At 39.5% G+C, this 19,555-nt stretch overlaps 2 protein-coding genes across 3 annotated transcripts; both read left to right on the forward strand.

The window, feature by feature from the left end:
* Positions 1–152: 152 nt before the first annotated feature.
* Positions 153–7,060, forward strand: LOC130904684 (thiosulfate sulfurtransferase-like). The gene is made up of 2 exons (XM_057817619.1): positions 153–901; positions 6,326–7,060. The coding sequence occupies exons 1-2, from the start codon at positions 208–210 to the stop codon at positions 6,622–6,624; spliced, it is 993 nt and encodes a 330-aa protein (XP_057673602.1). The 5' UTR covers positions 153–207; the 3' UTR covers positions 6,625–7,060.
* A 2,363-nt stretch (positions 7,061–9,423) lies between these two features.
* Positions 9,424–18,682, forward strand: LOC130904686 (SUMO-conjugating enzyme UBC9-like). Of its 2 annotated transcripts, none has more exons than XM_057817621.1 (7): positions 9,424–9,664; positions 11,632–11,717; positions 11,789–11,872; positions 15,014–15,086; positions 15,200–15,309; positions 16,870–16,949; positions 18,200–18,682. In XM_057817621.1, the coding sequence occupies exons 2-7, from the start codon at positions 11,652–11,654 to the stop codon at positions 18,261–18,263; spliced, it is 477 nt and encodes a 158-aa protein (XP_057673604.1). In that variant the 5' UTR covers positions 9,424–9,664; positions 11,632–11,651; the 3' UTR covers positions 18,264–18,682. The 2 variants fall into 2 exon arrangements, with proteins under 2 accessions (XP_057673604.1, XP_057673603.1); XM_057817620.1 differs by lacking the exon at positions 9,424–9,664 and adding an exon at positions 11,083–11,417 and having other exon boundaries at positions 18,200–18,681.
* Positions 18,683–19,555: the final 873 nt, after the last annotated feature.

The raw sequence follows: 19,555 nt of genomic DNA on the forward strand, positions 1-19,555 counted from the left end.
TTTGTTTGTTATTGGCGGTGAAAGAGATCCTATCCAGTCATCCGACCCATTAAAAAACAATTTTTTTGATTAATTTATAAATATATGTATGAATAAAACAAAGATAAAAAATATATTTTTAAAAAAATATCCAATAACTAAATAACTAACTAAATAACCGATATAGCACTAGAATGGTTACGAACAACTAGTCCGCGTTGTTACGTAATGCCATTATCACGTGAGAAACTTTTAGCAGCTTGTAGTCCCTCCTTATGCAACAACCCGACAAAAAAAAAGGGGTTGTCGACCCCAAATCTCAGTTTCAGTGTCATGGCGGCGCAATTTAACGCGGTGGTTTCAGCCCAGTGGCTGGCGGACGCAATAAAAAGCGGCCTCGTAGGTTCCAAGATACGAGTCCTGGACGCGTCATGGTATCTTCCGATAACAAAACGGGATGCGAGAGCGGAGTTTGCGGAGAAGCACATCCCGGGCTCTTCGTTCTTCGACCTCATTAAGAGCAGTGACGAGAGCTCTCCTTACTGCTTCACGCTTCCTAAAAGCGACCACTTTTCACGTTTTGTGGGCGAGCTGGGCATCGGTAACGATACGCATGTGGTGGTATACGACGCGCACGATTTTGGCTCCTATACAGCGCCCCGAGTCTGGTGGATGTTCCGACAGTTCGGGCACAGTTCGGTGTCTGTGCTGGACGGGGGCATGAAGAATTGGTTGGAAGAAGGCCACCCGGTGACGCCAGAGCAAGTGAAACCGGAGCGGAGACACTTCCAGGCGACCCCTAACCCTGGGTGGGTGACGACTTATGAAGAGGTGCTGGACAACATCGGCACCAAGAAGTTCCAGGTGGTGGACACCAGACCTGCTGGCCGGTACAGGGGAATCGAACCGGAGCCCATTGAGGGTAAGGAGGCTTCTCAAGAGAAAATGTGTAATACGAATACGTAACCTTTTTGGGGACAGTGTTCACTACAGTGGACATCTATTAAGTTGTCATGAGCTTCATATGTGAAGTGACAAGAGATTTACAATCTAAAATCAAATTCACAGAGCAAAATACACACTTATTTGATGTTTTTTTTTTTTCTTTTTTAATCTATTACAATGTTTTATTTTTTAAGTTTTAATTAAAATAATATATATGTATATATATATATATATTCTAGAATTAATATTAGTCATACTTTTTTTAAGTTAGCATGTGTTTTTTGTTGTTGTAATATTATTATTATTAATTCTATGTACACTATTTCTTTTGGCTTCTTGAACGTATTTTGCGATGGGCAACTCATACTGCCATAGTTGTCAAACGGCGGGCACAAAATGTCCCGTGGGCTGCGATTGGCCCCTAGGCACAAGTTTGTCCGATATGAATGTAATGAAAACATTTACGTTGAAATACATCAGAATTCAAGCATGAAAGGGATGAATTCAAAGGCTTTGTGGTCAATTAGAAACATGGAAAATAATCTGTCTGTTTTATGGCTGTCAAAATGATCGCGTTAACAGGCGGTAATTAATTTTTTAAATTAATCACGTTAAAATATTCGACGCAATTAACGCACATGCCCCGCTGAAACAGATTACCGCTTGTTACTTGTTTTTTGGTGTTTGGCGCCCTCTGCTGGCACTTGGGTCCAACTGATTTTATGGGTTAGTACCATGAGTGAGCATGGTGTAATTATTGACATAATCAATGGCGAGCTACTAGTTTATTTTTTGATTGAAAATTTAACAAATTTTAATAAAATTAAAACATTAAGAGGGGTTTTAATATAACATTTCTATAACTTGTACTAACATTTATCTTTTAAGAACTACAGGTCTTTCTATCCGTGGATCGCTTTAAGAGAATGTTAATAATGTTAATGCCATCTTGTTGATTTATTGTTATAATAAAGAAATACAGTACTTATGTACCGTATGTTGAATGTATATATCAGTCTTGTGTCTTATCTTTCCATTCAAACAATAATTTACAGAAAAATAGGGCATATTTTATAAATGGTTTGAATTGCAATTAATTACGATTAATTTTTAGGCTGTAATTAACTCGATTAAAAATTTTAATGGTTTGACAGCCCTAGTATATTTTTGAAAACAAAACATTTTTTAAATTGTAACTTGGCAACATGCAGTAGCATTATTTTCACGAACAGTAGGTGACTGGTATCTCACAGATCACTTACAGGAGGAACATATAGTGTACATATCCTGCAGTATAGGTAAAGTCCCAGATAATGGATATATCTTGCTTTACAGAATAATATCAATCATACATCCTGTTTTATAGCCTCTTAGTTGATCTAATAAATCATTCGTGCATACAGTTGGTTACAGTGACCCCAACCCTATATAATTCGTTGCATGCATTGATGGCTACCCAGATAACAGACCGACATTGAATAAACATTGATTTTCCATCTAAATCAGTATTGTTGACGTCGAAATTTTCAACGTCAACTGACATTGAAACAACGTTGTTCTATGGTATGCCAGGCAACGGTTGGGTTAACATTGTTTTATAGTTGATGAACTAATTGTTGACAAATAGTTGATTTATGATTAACCGGGAAATATTGAATTATGGATGAGCGGGCGTTTTGGTCATTGATTCAGTGTTGTTCCAACAATATTAATAATAGAAATCACGTTTAGCTTTTGTAAGGATTTCAACGTTGAAACAACATTAATTGAGGGTGCAAAACTGACGTTGATTCAACGATATAAGATCGAAAGCGAAAGGTTGATCCAATATCTTTTCAACGTTGGTCTGCTATCTATAGACATCCAATTCATGTAAACTAGGAAAAATCGCTGTGAATGGTCATGTTTCAGTCAAAATGGATTGTGTAACTACCGGATCATGACGGGCTACCAGATTGCGATGTATTGCAAATGTCCATGTGCGAACCGATGCCATTTTCACTCGAGTGATGACAGCAAATGTAGATATGTACGTGTAAAAATACATTTTTCTGTCTTTTCTTTCGGGTGGGGGGTGCTATTTTTTAAACCATCCAGTGATTATGCCATTGATAGAAGTAAACACAATCCCTTCAAATGTGGAAACCCTTTTAATGTCTATGCGTATAACATAAACTATACTCACATATGCAAATATAGGACTGTGAAGCCTTCGAACATATTTACAATAACACTGTTTCTTACATATATCTTATCAAAGACTAACTAATAAGGCTAGTTAAGCTATAGCTATACAGTGTATCACAAAAGTGAGTACACCCCTCGCGTTTCTGCAGATATTTAAGTATATATTTTCATGGGACAACACTGACAAAATGACACTTTGACACAATGAAATAATAGAGTTAATTTATTTTCCCTTCAAAATAACTCAAAATATAGCCATTAATATCTAAACCCCTGGCAACAAAAGTGAGTACACCTCTTAGAACACAGGTCTCAAACCGGTCCTCAAAGGGCCGCAGGGGGTACTGGATTTCATTCCAACCAAACGAGACAAATACCTTTTCACCAATCTGGTTTCTTACAAGTGTAATCAGTTGATTGCAATCAGGTGCTGCTTATGTTAGTAGAAACCTCATTGGTTGAACTGTTTGTGCTGGATCTGTTGGAACAAAAACCAGGACCCACTGCGGCCCTTTGTGGAGTCGGTTTGAGACCGCTGTCTTAGAAACTACGTACTGCTTGTCATTTTCCCTCCAAAATGTCATGTGACTCGTTACAGGAGTGCTGTCAGCATTGCTGCAGAGAGTGAAGAGGCCCGCCCGTCTCATCAGACCATAGGACATGGTTCCAGTAATCCATGTGCTTTGTTGACATGTCTTCAGCAAACTGTTTGCGGGCTATCTTGTATATCGTCTTAAGAAGAGGCTTCCTCCTGGGGTGACAGCCATGCACACCAATTTGATGTAGAGTGCGCCGTATGGTCTGAGCACTAACAGGCTGATCCCCCCCACCTCTTCAATTTCTGCAGCAATGCTGACAGCACTCCTGTAACGAGTCACACGACATTTTGGAGGGAAAATGACAAGCACACTCAATTTGAACCTTTAGGGATGTACGTAGTTTCTAAGGAGTGTACTAACTTTTGTTGCCAGGGGTTTAGATATTAATGGCTATATTTTGAGTTATTTTGAGGGGAAAATAAATTCACTCTATTATATAAGCTGCACACAGACTACTATTCATTTTGTCAAAGTGTCATTTTGTCAGTGTTGTCCCATGAAAAGATATACTTAAATATCTGCAGAAATGCGAGGGGTGTACTCAAGTTTGTGATAAACGTTACAGACTATGCTATAAACAGTGTAAAAAAAAAAAAAAGTTTTGGTTTAAATTTTAACAGCATGAATGGTGTCTCTGCCGCGATAACAAATTTTAGTGTGCGATAATTATTCTCATAAATTATTGCGATATGCGATGTTATTGCGCCCTCCCCCCAATTCTTTTTAACCAATTTACAATAACACAGTGACAATACAGTATATGTTAATAGATCAAGTACACCCATTTAAATGCAATAAATATTTACTCTTAAATAAAAAAAAATACTTTTTAAGAAATCACAACTAAAAACAATAGACCATGCCTCTTAAGTAAAAAACAACAATATTGATACCGCACAGAAACACAATAAATAAAATATGTTTAAAAAAAAAAAAATTGCACTTAATAACTTAAGCATTTAGGCAAATGAAAACTTTTCCCGTCATAGCTTCTGCAATGATGTTCCATAGGGATGCAACGATACAGTTAAGTCATGGTTCGGTACGATTTTTGATACGGGGGACACGATTTTCGATCCGATTCAATACATTTAATGCTCTGTAAAAAAAAAAAAAAAAAAAAAATTATATTTTTTGTTTCGTTTTTTTGTTGTTATTTTTTTTTTGTTTTTTGTTTTGTTTTTTTTTTTGCTAACGAGCAAAAATTAAATTGCCATCATATAAACATGCATTTTAGTGCATAATATTTATGTGCTAACTTCTTACTGATCTGAAAAATTTTTGTATAAAAGTGCTGAGAACAATCTTTACTGTTTGTAAAGTGAGGCAGGGCACACTGTTGATCGCTACAGCTCTCTTAGCAGCTAGGTTTAGTACATGAGCAAGACATCCTATTTGTGGTCCGAATCCATCTGTGTCACGTACTGAATTAACAATATTTGCAACATTATCTATAGTCACTGGTATGGATTGATTTGGCCTTCTTAACTTCCATATAGTCATGACAGTTTAGAATTCATCGATGTAATATATGGACTACGTGTCCCATGATCACTCTGGGCTCACGTAGCCAATAGCATGGGAAGTAGCACATCTAGTTTGCCATTTCATGATATCTATGTGTGCGCGCATTAAAAAAGTTAGCAAGCGCTGATGAAGTCACGTCAGCTCATTACTGCACAACACCAGCATATGACAATCGACTTTCATAAACAGGACAAATTTGAAGCACAGTGCTCTTAAATTCATTCAGCTGTTCGTTGTCAAAGCGAGGTTGTTCGTAGCGGCCAAGTCGGTAACAATGTTTTGGCGGACTTCGTTGTAAATATCCGGCGTTGTGCCGAAAAATAACCGCCCCGCGTGAAATGTCGCTCCTGACGGGAGCGCCCACACGTCAACAACTTCGGCGCGCCATAGATGGTCCACAGTCACTCCGGAGCACTGACACGGCTGGTATACTTTGAACAATAGGATATAATGGGAACGATTGGCTCCGGCGCTAGTTTTTGCCGGACCTGGAACGAAGATGCATTTTGCACAGTTGGTAACGAGGAATCCGAACTTCATAAATCGCAGCGTAAAAATTACCGCCTTTATTTTAATTTATCGCGCGATAAATGGAATTATTGCATATTGCGACAGGCTTACTATACATAAACGTAATGTCTTTCAAGAATTTAAGCAGTGCAGTTTAAACAGTCTTTCTCACCCCAAGTAAACCCCTCAGAGACCATTATCATCCATAAAAGAAAGAAAAATGTATATTTATTGTATATATCTATCACGTACATATCTATATCTTCCGTCATCGCTCGAGAGAAAATGGCGTCGGTTCGCGCATACGAAGTAGAAACCCCTCACGATCCGGTAGCCCGTCACGATTGGGTAGTGAGAGGATGTACGTCTAGCGCCGTCGACAATAATCAATTCGTTCAATGAGTGCACTGTAAGGGTCTAAAAAAAAAAAAAAAATCTGCACTATTCAGTTGTGTTCAGCTGTGTTGCTAAGCCTAAATTTGATCATTATCGCCTGAAGAAAATCTCTTTAGTCAGACATTAAAAATAAAATCCCTTTGCATGCTGAAATATTTATTCTTTTCATTTGTTTGTTACAGGAACACTACCAGGTCACTTCCCCGGTGCAGTCAACTTGCCATTTACTTCCTTCCTGCAAACCTCTGGAAAGTTTCTGGTCAAAGAGGACCTGTTCAGCCAGTTCAAGGAAGCTGGGTTCAACTTGGATCAGCCACTGATGGCCACCTGCTCTTGTGGCGTTACGGCGTGCTTTGCTATTCTGGTTGCCCACCTTCTCGGGCATCCGGGCGTGCGTCTTTATGATGGCTCCTGGTCTGAGTGGTTTAATAAAGCATCGCCTGAGAACATAATCTCAGAGGGAGAGGGAAAGAAGATGTAAGTTGACATGGAAAGCAGAAAGTTACAAGAAAATTTGATATTTGGTAGTTTAAGATGTTTTATACTCAATGATATTGTTACTTAACAGCATTAGTTTAACATTAGAACACTATAAGAACATGTCATAGCCGACAGTACCTCTTTAGGCAAATAATCGATTGCAAACGTTGCAGCAAATGTTTACAGTGTATAGAGAGCAATCTATAATGCTTTTCGGGTATAAAATCTATTCTTTCTGCTCTCTTCTCTGTTTCTAATGAAACTTTGTCATGCTCATTTGTCATTATTATTCATTAACCAGTCCAGAAAAATAAACATTCCTCTGTTTTTTAAGAGAGTCACAATGAACTTGGATCGTAAACCTGCCTTTTATCTTGTATAATAAAATTTGATATACATTTGACACATATGGATTTCTATTTCTGCTGTTTTCTACCCCAACAAATATTTCCGTATTCACATGTACAATAGTAATTTATTTATAGAATTTTAAATACAAGTCTACATATGTGTTGAATCAGTACTGTACTAGTACCACAGGTTTTTTTTTCCCGTTTTTTTTTTTTTTACACAAGTCTGTGTTTTACTAGAGAGTACAGTAAGTTCTTTTGCCACTTTTGGTGTTACATAGGGTAGTAGTCACTTGACAAGTTGTCCACAACAGGATTAAAAAAAATCTCACCCTACCGCCATAGCGTTCTAAAAACACAGTTTTACTGAACATTCCGTACTCTCTTAACAGTGACTATCATAAGTATTCACCTTTGGCTGCAATCAGATCAGTGAGTCTGTGGATAAGTCTTAATCAGTCTTGTACATCTGCCCACTGAATTTTTGCTTCATACTTCTTTGCAAAACTGCTCAAGCTCTAAAAGGTTGTGCGGGTATCGGGTATCAACAGCCCTTTCAAGTCCAACCACAAATTCTCGACAGAATTGAGGTTTGGGCTTTGACTTGGCCACTCCAGAACATTTTCTTTTGCAGCGTGCTTTAGATCATTATCTTGCTCGAAAATAAAACTTCTCCCAAGCCGTGGTTCTTTTGCATACTGAAGAAGATTGTGCCCCAGGATTTCGGTGCATTTTGCAGCATTCATTCTGCCATCTATCTTTACGAGCCTTCCAGGTCCGGCTGCTGAGAAACATCCCCACAGCTTGATGCTGCCACCACCATGCTTCACAGTGTGAATGGTCTGCATGCTCTCATCACGTGAAGCTGTTTCTCAGTGAAATAGGGATACACAAGACAGGAACAGTAGCAGGTGGACTAACCCCAGTGCTTAATTTGTAAATCATAAGGTGCCGGAAGGCAAAGTACATATGATAGCGCAGGGATGACGAGACGGGCACAGGTCCCGGAACATACGCCAAAAATGGTGCTGAAAATAACACGCAAATTCCCACTTGCCATGCTGTGGGACTTACAAGCCTCAATTTCAGATAATATCCATGGTATAAATGTTATGACAACAATTTACAATTATTTAGGCTATACTCTGCACAGCACGGGCAATTGCCCACATAACCACAGGTGGAACTTACAGTACACAGTTAGCAATTAGTTTCTAAACAGGTCTAACTTGTAAAACATAAAAAAAAAAAAAAAAAAAATCATAGATTACAATAAACACAAATTTCCCATTATTATTCTTCATTATAATAACAGGTGGGTTTGAGGACGCTCTCTGATTGGACAGTTGCCGTGTATTAATCACGATATAACATGGCTACATGATTAACAGAAGGCTAGGGCCATATCACCAAATGTATCACTACGCCGCTGTATTCGTGCCTTGAGTCTGTGGTTTACAAACATATTTACCCGTTTATTAATTAAACTTTGATAATAATTTATTGCAATAACATAGTTGTAATTATTATATAGTAGGCCCATGTAAGCAAATAAATTGAAAATAATTCAAAATGGTGTCACTTTATTGCATTCACCTTGAGCTGAGGTGCTGTCCAGATAGTTGTGCATCCCATCCCTGCCCTTTCGCTGGATTTCCCACATTCTTCTCCGCTCAGTGCGCTCTTCTCTCCTTCTGAATCTTTCTGCAAGCAAGCTGAAGTCTGGCTGCTCTACTGGGCTAGCTGATGCCAGGGTACTGGCCTGTTGCCCCAGCTGTTGGTGGTCCACCTGGCTGACTGATGGCACTGTAGCTGGCCCCCACTCCGGGTGGCGCTGAACCTGACCAGCTGCTGCCACGGTAGCAGCCTCCTGCCCCGGCTTGGCTACCTGTCCGTGAACCTGGCTAGCTGCTGGGGCACTAGCCTCCTGCTGCACCCTTTCCAGCCCGTTAGCATGATCGCTGCAGCTGCCCTTATCGCTGGGTGTTGCTTTTCTGACTCGTTTTGAACCATCTTCCTTCTTTTTGAAAAAGGACAGTAAATGCAACTGTCTTTTTGGCATGTTGAAATAAAGTATGATCGTGGATGGTTGCTCCCCAAATGCCGCAAAGTTGTTGTTTTTTTTGTCGTGTGTGATTTGTTGCTCCTGCTTTTCCGTGCATCAACAAACCTCCGACTCTTTCAAATGACGTCAAATTTTTATAAACAATATTGCTACCGGCATCCTCAAGAAGCCGCTGTCCTGTTTCAGTGTGACCGGCATTGCCAATTTGGCGTAGAAACAGAAGTGGGCGAGCGTAAGGGGTAGAGAGAAGAAGCGAAAAGGAGAGTTGCGCGGGAGTGCGGTGTTGACTGGCTGATTGTCCCCAGCTGGTTTTTGTATAGTTAATAAAAGTCTCCATGCAACAGCCATCCAAGGCGTCTCTGTGTTTTTATATACTACACCATCTCCCTGAAGGAAGAACCGGACGAAGGGGCGACGTCGAACGAGCCACGGAAATCGCCGGTCCACATATTATTATTTTCTATACACGAGAGGTTCCGGATCTGTCCAAACAAGTCCCGGAACACAGGAAGGCCAAAATCAAGAGGTACCGGATCTTGTTCTGGCAGGATCCAGCACAAATTAACCCAGGATTAACCTTAAACCCTGATACCAATTTAGGGACCCCAGAAAGTGGCCCAAAGCAGGTGAGCCTCTACCAGTGCCTCCTCAGCCAGTTTGGTAACCAGCAGAGAGCATTTAACAAAACCTGGTTTGAGCACTCTATGGCTGGAGTACACTTTAACGAAGAACTCCACATTTTGCTATTCGTGTCGGATATATAGAAGGCAAAATATTCAGACCAACAAAAACACGCTCCTCTGTAGTTCAGTTTTTTCGAATTGGAAATGGGCTTTGGATAACTTCCGTGGGCATGAGAAAAGTGCCCTCCACATGTCAAGCATGACCTGGTTGCATAGCACATGTTCATGATATGAGACAGTTCCCCGCACCTTTCTCAGCTTTGAATTGGGGGTTAATTGATGTACAAAAAAATTCTAGTTTTGTGTAGGAGGCACCAAAATAGATGGGGGGGGGGGGGGGGGGGGATTGCATCTGCACCCTCAGGATTAATGCTGCATTCGAGGAAGGTGGAAAATCGGATTCATCCCACTTGGATGGTACCAGTTGCCACCTTTCCAAGCGAATATAAACAGCAAAGACTGCGACAAGTTGTTTTTTTATTTTGGCCATCAAAAGACATTAATATTTTTATTTAACATTTTGTTCAAATCATTGAATAACCATCCAAAGAGAGCAGCATATCCTCACGCAAAGTCAGTAAAAATAATATAGTGTTACGGGTGGTTGTGTTGATTAACTAAATTAATTCAATAATAATTTTTTTTTTTTTATAATCGTGTCATCATATGTGTCATTTATGGTTTACTATTGACCAGGGTGTCCAAGTCCGGTCCTCGAGAGCCCCTATCCAGCCTGTTTTCCATGTCTCCCTCCTTGAACACACCTGAATCAAATGATCAGCTCATCAGCAAGCTCTGCAGGAGCCTGATAATGATCCTGATTATTTGAGTCAGGTGTGTTGGAGGAGGGAGAAATGGAAAACAAGCTGGATGGGGGCTCTCGAGGACTGGACTTGAGCACCCCTGCTATTGACAGTCTGCCATTTTGTGGGGTGAAGTCAGATTGAAGCAACTGGTGAAGTCGGGGTACCTTTTTTTTTTCGACTTCGTGACCAGGACCTCAGAGTTCGAGCGGTGTTCCAATAATATTTTTCCTGTTTGGAGGTTGGAAAACTCTGACTTCCCACCTTCCTTGAATGCAGCATTAGCCCTTGATCTGCTAGAATCCCATATCGGCACCTGGACTGCGTTTTTACTGACCCATCAGCCTGGTGACGTCAATAAAGGAAATTGATTACTATTGATTTATTTTTTGTTTTGTTTGTTTTTTGATACGAATTTGGAACTCTGAAGTCAATGTGGATCGACCTGCATAAAATAAAAAATTGCTTTGTACTACGGTCAAATTCTGTGCCACAACAAAGATGGCTGTCAGATTGGACAGAGGTCCCTCGGCTGTCCATAAATTTGCCTGAAGGTCCTCCCGAAATAAACAAATTGGGGTCCTCTTTAGCTGAATGCTAGTCGCCGAGACGGGGTTACAATACATTGTTTGGCGCTTTCGAAAAGCTGTAATGAAATAACGTCCTTATCCTCGTATTTAGATTGCCAGAGCAATGTTCAACAAAGTGCCGTTCTTTTGATTAGGTCATTAACGGTCCTAGCTGCCCATTATTTGTGTTTTCCAACGACGAAGGGTGTGTTTTCTTCGGTCGCGCTAACATAGCCGAAGCGAATCAGTTTGCTTAATTTTTTTAAACACGAAACATAATTTGTGAGTTTCATTTGAAGTTATTCTTCATTTTCATTTGAACTGGTAAGAAGGTTTGTGTGAATGTATATCACATTCAGAATTCATTTGTTGTCGTTGGGCAAGAAATGAATTATAATTATGCTTTGAATATAATAGTTAAATTTACCATGTCAAATATTTTAATAACATTTTCAATGCTTTGATCCTTGGAAAACTGGCTGTACAATGGGTTGGCAACATATGATTATTGAATGAGTTATTTTTTTCCCGACCGCAGGGAGGGGTTAATGAGCAGTAATGTCTGGCATTGCTCTTAGCAGACTGTCCCAGGAGCGCAAAGCCTGGAGAAAAGACCACCCGTTTGTATGTCGCTACTTTCACCATTTCCAAACTTTTTCTTCTATTAGTTGTTCAAATGATTTTGCTTCCTGCAGGGTTTTGTTGCTGTGCCTACAAAGAATCCGGATGGAACCATGAATTTGATGAATTGGGAATGCGCCATTCCTGGAAAGAAGGGCGTAAGTTTCAACAACAGAGGCTACTCAAGTTTGCCGCATGAGTCTAATTGATGTGTTCTGGATGGCACTGCTCACACCGGCTTCTCAAATGAAGTTGTTTGTGTGTGTATATATATATATATATATATATATATATATACACACGGAAAACACAGACAAGACTGAAAAACCAGTTTCTGCTCTTGCACTCCTCTTGAAAAGAAACTGCTGTATTTTAACCTAAAACAACTGTTGTGTTTGATAGAACAATATGTCTTTATGCTGCCATAGCAGATTCATGGCACATTAAGCCCCGAACTATTTTTTGTCAGTTTTACCCTGAAAACCCCCGTTTACAGACGTCGCGCAACCGCTTTTGTTTCAACCCAGCCATAAAACAAAGGTAATTAATTAGATTTATTATTCAAAATGTCTGTCGTTTTTAGCTTAGAACCATTCATTGATGTCTCATATTTATATTTATAAAAAAAAAAACGACAAAAAAATTATTCACTCACATATTTTAAACTTTTAAACAAATTATGTCACAATGAAAAAAATGGCAGATATCTACCTCATAACTATCGCTTAATTGTATTTTTTTTTTTTTTTTTTTTGCTACTTTCGCATTTTCTCCGATATGTTAGATGATAAATAATTGATCCAAACCAAAAAAAAAGTTGAAAAAAAAAAACATTTCAATGGGTAAATATATGAAAAAGAAAATCTCAACCACTCCGTGATGTCTGCGATTTCTGCATCGCGACCATTGTTATATTACCATGTTTCACCCCAAAAATCCCCCCAAAAATCCAGCTGTGGCCATTCACAGCTGTGTCTTGACACTCAGTGATACATGCTACGTGGAGTTTTTGGATCGAAACAAAGTAGGTACGCGATGATATCTCGTTAAAGTCATGGCGTCTGTAATTCTGTTCTCACGTGCTCTCACCTCCAGATAGGGTATTGCTGTTTAAAAAATATATTTTTTCTAAAAAATGTCCTCCTGCTCAGATTTTTTCTTCCCCCAGAAAATTGAGATTTTAAGCTTTCCAATGATGTATCACACATGCATATTGGACAATTTTGAAAGTTGGCTAAATTGGGGGTCTCAGAGCGGAACTTCAAGTCACCTGAGTGTTTTCCACCATATACATATATATATATATATATATATATATATATATACTCATTTTTAAATAATTACACAAGAAAAAAAATCGCTGATATAATAGCAGGGTGTCCACGGGGTCTTAAATGCAATAATTTGAATTTGGGACCTTAAATGTCTAAAATTCTCCCAAAATCTCATAAAAGGTCTTAAATACAATTTTGAAAGGTCTGGAAAAAATCTATTGACATTACTTTAATTTACAGGCATGAAAATCTCTCACTTTTCGGCGAATTTCGCCGTTTTTAAGTCAAAAAGGATGACCTACGTCACAGGTGTCAAACCGATTCCAGAAAGGGCCAAGTGGGTGCTGGATTTTGTTCCGATTCCGTGAAGAGAGTTTAACCAATGAACTTCCTGCTGAAACAAGCTGCTGACAAAGTTTAACTGATTACACATGTAAAAGATCTGATTGGTGAAAAGGTGTCCTCTTCATTGGCTGGAAAGCAAACCTGCACCCACTTGGCCCTTTCTGGAATCTGTTTGACACCTGTGACCTACGTGAATCGTGTAGATCCGATGAGAAAATTTTTAGGGGGGGTCGGGTGTAGGCATGTGCCGGTTACCTTCACGATTTACCATGTTATGAAAACGTCGCGGTTACAAAACCACGAAAATTTTCCGTCATACAGTAGTAAGTATTCGCTATTTTTCATGTGTCAAAAATGCAGCCAGAAGTGGCTTGGCGCGGCAGCACTTACCCCTTCCCCTGTTTGGTACTGCGTGTTGTGCCGAAAAATAGCCGCCACGCGTGAAATGTCCCCCCTGACGGGAACTCCCACACGTCACTCGTACAAACAGCTTTTTCTTACCAATCGATGGACACGGAAACTACTTCCTTGTACCGTGAATTTGTATTATTTTACTCTGTTTGAACTAATCAATCTTGTACTGTGAATATGTATTACAGTGCCCTCCATAATTATTGGCACCCCTGGTTAAGATGTGTTTTTTAGCTTCTAATATATATTTTTTTAATTCAAATAATATGGGACCTTAATGGAAAAAAGAGAAAAATCCAACCTTCAGTACAAGTGCATTTATTCAGTGGGGACAAAATCCCACATAAAGAAATAATTGACATCAAATGATGTCACAATTATTAGCACCCCTGGTGTTAATACTTTGTACAACCCCCTTTTGCCAACAAAACAGCACCTAATCTTCTATAATGTTTCACAAGCTTGATTTTGTGCCTGGTATACCATTTCTGTGTAGATTTGGCCATATGTTTAGGGTCATTGTCTTGCTGAAAGACCCAGTGACGACCCATCTTCAGCTTTCAGGCAGAGGGCAACAGATTTTGATTTAAAATGTCCTGGTATTTCAAAGCATTCATGATGCCATGCACCCTAACAAGGTTCCCAGGCCCTTTGGAAGCGAAACAGCCCCACCGCATCACTGACCCACCCCCATACTTCACAGTGGGTATGAGGTGCTTTTCAGCATGCGCATCTTTCGTGGCACGCCAGACCCACTTAGAGCATTTGTTGCCAAAAAGCTCAATCTTGGTCTCATCTGACCAAAGCACACGGTCCCAGTTGAAGCCTGGGACCGTGTGCTTTGGTAAGACACCAGCAGCAAACTCCGTTTGTGGTTCACGAAAGAGAAACTTCTCGTGTTTTTGGTTAGGTTAAGCATTTTGTATTACATTCATTATCAATGAATCGATTCATTATGGTCTTAAAACGTATTTAAAAAGTATTAAATTTGGCTTTGTGAACCCTGCAGAGACCCTGATTAGTTAGTACAACAGATCCTGGGTAAGCGAAGCACACATTAATTTCGATGTCTAAATTCAAGATTTTGATGTAAAATGGGTTGATATTTCATCTTTATTTTCTACTGCTAGTCTGGCCCAGTCATTACCAGCCACTTTGTCTTCCCCCATCTGTTGGATTATTTACAGTAAAGAGGTGTTTGTGCCATTTTATGTGGTGTAATTTGTCAGTGTTTTGCACTAAAGCTGTTCTTACCTTTTCAATTGTAAGACCCTCTGGGAGGGAGGACTGTATAAACTCAGGATGCTCTTCAAGGATGATTATCCGTCCTCGCCACCCAAATGTGAGTCCCGCTGAACCACACATGGTCAAAACTAAATCTGAAAACAGTTCACAATCCTCTGACTTAAACCCTCTTTTTAATATATATATTTTTTCTCAATCGTTACCCCTCAGGCAAGTTTGAGCCACCAATATTCCATCCAAACGTCTACCCATCTGGCACTGTATGTTTGTCTATCTTGGAGGAGGACAAAGACTGGAGGCCTGCCATCACCATCAAACAGGTTATCTTGTTGATTATATGCTTTAGTTGAGCTTTTGTGTGTAATAGGGATGTCCCAGTTGCATATTTTTGCACCAGAGTCTGAGGCTACGTCTACACTAGGTCGGATAATGGCCTTAAACATGTAATTAGTTGGACTATACGGCATGTCAGCTACATTAGTATGCCCATTATCCGGATTAGTTGTTACACGGACAATGTAGGCGGGTAATAATACCCGCCGCCTAATATGGACTGCTGTCTCTGTACAACATTCGGATACTCAGGAAGGGATGTCATGCCGTCGCTGTTTTTAGTGCGGCATGACAGCTTCGTAAACAATGGAGGCGGACGATCACGATGTGGCCTTCCTGCTCCTCTTTTCTTTTCCACACATTTTTCTTGAACCTTCAAACTACGTCTCAATAATATGCTTCAATTCAGTGCCCATTTGGGGTCCTCCCATTGCGGATGAGGTGGAGATGAGCGTTTTTTATAGAGGTCGTCTCCGATAGCCAGTTGCGGGGCTGTCCCCTCCCAACTCAGTGCCGACAGAACAACTGAGCATCGATTGTAACATCCCAATTAACAATGTCAGGCTTTCGTTGTTTTTCATAGATTTATTTGTCACAACTTGGCGCCTGCTCGTAAATGCGTGATGCATTCAATTGCATTCCCGAAAAACAGTGATCACAAAATAATGACAGTCTAGAAGGTGTAGTAATTTCGAAATTTGCTGCCGGCGAGTGATGAGTTTCCGGTTCAGAGGTAAACCGCGCGGGCGATGACGTAACATACGAGGCCGCTCCTTTCTACACATGCGTAGTTTGCACAAATGCAGGCATACCTTCCAGAAGTGGGGGTGGGGTTAAACGCACCTTAAACGTAATGTGGACTGGTATAAAAATAGCCAGCAAAATACCCTAGAGAAAATTGTCCTAGTTTAGACGTAGCCGGAGTCACCTGATTTTGAGAATCTGCCAATGCAGAGTCCCGATCCGATACCGAAAAAGAAAAATGCTTGTCTTTATTAAATGCTTCACTGAGTCCATTCAAATCCGCTCATGCTGCTGAGAACAGCCTCTCACGTACACACTGAGTTGCCACAGCACACTTGTGCAAGGTTAATGATGATTGCCACATTTGTGCCTTTGATCGTAGAGCTACCGAGCTTCTCTGGCAAGATCAAAGCTACAAACCTGTCAGTCATCGTTAACTTTAAGTACCAAACGCAAGCTGGACAGTTTGGCTGCACTGCTTAGCAGGAAGGAGGGTGAGAGGCTGTGTCACTGTAAATAATACATTTTTTAATTAAAAAAACCCAATGCTTTTCACCCGATTCCGATCCTCTGAAAAATGGCGTGATCGGCCTGATTTATGATCACTTGATTGGATCGGGACATCCCCAGTGTGTGCTGTATTTTAAGGGGAAACGACTAGTAAGTTAGAGGTTATATGTACTCGAAATTTTTTTCAATGACCGAATTTTTTTTTTCTCTGCACAGCATGGATGGCATTAGTAATGATGCAAATAGATTTAAAATGTCTAGTCTTTAAGTTTACAATGAAATACTGTTTTCAGATTCTTTTGGGGATCCAGGAGCTGCTGAATGAGCCCAACATTCAAGATCCAGCACAAGCAGAGGCATACACAATTTATTGGTATGTGTCTGCTCAGTGGTGAATGAATTTCTCGATGTCTTTGTAATGAAATTTGAATTCCAGTTTCCCATTATCATGCTCGTTAAAGTTGAATGTAGAAGTATTCCACCAAATTTTTAACAAGTGCATTTCAAATACTTAACTGCTATATTATAGCTGCGCATATCATAAGGCATTATTTTCAGCACCTCGCCCTCCCGGGCCCTCTAAAGGCTCAGGTGTGGCAGCGCCGCCCCTTATTGACAGCATGTGTTGTGGTTGTTGGTAAAAGAACTACATGTACATACATGAAAATTACCTTTTAATGGGAGGGGCGAATGAACCAATGCTGAGTTAATGTTAAAGTTGTATTAATTGTACTATGCTCTATAGGTGCATTAGAGGGGCCGGTTCTCATTTAGAATAAATCTTACAACACCCAAGCAACAGAGCAAATAAATGCCCAACAATGTGAATTAACCTGCTTGTTGATCAGGCCTAAAAAACAAACTAGTGCTGTCCGATATGCCGATTTATGGCACCAAAACAATATAAAGTGTTCTCCCGACATTTTACATGTCAATAGTCCTCATCGTCATAAATAGATCTGTTCCTTCAAATCACATTTTGGCCAGAAGATGGTGTCAAATTTTGTGTTGACTTCTTCATTGATGGAACTTCATGTCATAGTAGTACCACTAATGTCCCTAGTTAGCCAACTGCACATGAGTAACGCTTGCCAGACACCTGAAAATGGAATAAAACGCATACAACAATTTGTTCCAACTGCAATGTTAATTATTAATATGATTCAAACTTAATACATACACAGTGGTCTTAAAAGTCAAAATCACTAGTCACACGTATTGGTAGAATTCTTCCAATATCAATATTTATTATTAAAAAAATATGCTAACTTGATAGGCCGAAATCTTTAAAGTCAAAACCACTCACAAGTCTTAGTAGGTAATTAGATATCTTTACTTTTGAGCAAAAATATGTTTGCCACTCTGCTGCTTCAGTTTACACTGGATAGTCTTAGGTTGCAGCACTACTTGATAGATTTAACATTTGGGACACGTCAGTTTGATGCCAATTCAAAAATTAAGTGAGTGGAGGAAAAACTCTCATAGTTGTTGTATAATTTTTCACCAACTAATAAAAATTGTAATTTATTGTGGCATATCGATATTGTGATATAAAACGCTCCATATCACGATACTTTTTTCCTTACTGCGTAGCACTAAAACACTGTTGTTTTTCCATTCCAGTCAGAACCGAATGGACTACGAGAAGCGGGTCAGGGCCCAGGCCAAGAAGTTCGCACCCACATAGATCAAACAGAGCCGTCTGATTAAATAGAAGTTACAGATCAGAACGTGAAGGACCACTACGACAAGGATCAACTTTTCTGTACAATTTGTAGGTGGCTTGTAAAAACTAATCCCGGCACTTGTATAAACTCAACAGTTGCTCGTAAGAAGGAAGCAGGCCTCTGTCCAGCCGCAATGAGGTCACCGCTTTACTTTATTCAAATGCTTTCAGTTTCTTTGTAAATAATGGCAATGCATTTTTGGGAACAAGCAAAAGGCTGGAGAGTTTTGCCAAGGGATAAATGAGCGCATGTACATATTATAAATAAAATCGTGAAAGTTATGTTTTATATTGTTTTAGCCAGTTTACATTTGTGTGTGATATTATGACAAAAAATAAAATGCAATGAATCGTGTGTTATTGTGAAATAATAAATTTGGTTAAAAGAACAAAAGGGTGCCCGTGGTATATATATTTTTTTATTTGTATATAACTAATGTAGCCATAACTGCAGTTGTGGTGATCTTTTAGAATTTTTTTTTTTTTTTTTTTTTTTTTTGGTCCAAAGGTGAAAACCTGATGTCAAGTTCTCAGGTGTCTAGTGTGTGACATTTGTAGGAAATGTAACACCTTTTTCTTCACCTCCACTCTCGTGTGGTTTAACATGACCTTACAGAACCGCGGACTAAAGAAAACATGGTAAACAAAATTTTGCTTGAGTGCGTCATGGTTACAGAATTGGTGTTTTTCCTGTTATGTTGAACATGAGGCCTCAATGGTGGCCAATAAGTTAATTATCTTTTTTTAGTGCAACACATTGCATTCCTTCTTATATTTCTCTTTTTTTAACTTTTAGTTTTTGTGTGCCGTACATTTTAATAAAGTCAATTTTCCTAAATTTTAGCACAGTTAATGCTCAAACTGCATAATGTTACACTGGCTTCCAAATTCACATTTTTTATTTCAACCACTGGTTTTTATTTTTGCTGAACAGTCGTGCCTACTTTCATTCTGTATCTTAATGTTCATGTGATCTTTTTGTATCTGTATTCAGTATTGGTACCGATAGGGCACCAAAATGATGTCATCGGTATCGTGGAGTACTAAGAAAAAGCGTGACGATGATGTGCAATATGTACTTTTTGAGATCTAGTTTCCAATTGCTGGCTTCCCTGCCCAAGATGGCGGCCAGCTGCACACACTGCTATGAAAAAAGAATCACTTGTCACCTTGTCCCAAGATGAGGTTTGGCGTCCAATCTTCTTCTGTGAGTTTCAATGGGTTTATCACTACAAGACATCCAATCTATTTGA

The sequence above is a fragment of the Corythoichthys intestinalis genome, chromosome 16 (genome assembly GCF_030265065.1).
Source record: "Corythoichthys intestinalis isolate RoL2023-P3 chromosome 16, ASM3026506v1, whole genome shotgun sequence".
In the NCBI taxonomy this organism is placed as follows: domain Eukaryota; kingdom Metazoa; phylum Chordata; class Actinopteri; order Syngnathiformes; family Syngnathidae; genus Corythoichthys; species Corythoichthys intestinalis.

Excerpts from the sequence above, each read along its gene's own strand:
- LOC130904684 (XM_057817619.1), top strand. The coding sequence starts at position 208 with ATGCCATTATCACGTGAGAAACTTTTAGCAGCTTGTAGTCCCTCCTTA. Across the intron at positions 902-6,325 it reads CGAACCGGAGCCCATTGAGG|GAACACTACCAGGTCACTTC; the intron begins GTAAGGAGGCTT and ends TGTTTGTTACAG.
- LOC130904686 (XM_057817621.1), top strand. The coding sequence starts at position 11,652 with ATGTCTGGCATTGCTCTTAGCAGACTGTCCCAGGAGCGCAAAGCCTGG. Across the intron at positions 15,310-16,869 it reads CTGCCATCACCATCAAACAG|ATTCTTTTGGGGATCCAGGA; the intron begins GTTATCTTGTTG and ends TACTGTTTTCAG. Across the intron at positions 16,950-18,199 it reads GAGGCATACACAATTTATTG|TCAGAACCGAATGGACTACG; the intron begins GTATGTGTCTGC and ends TTTCCATTCCAG.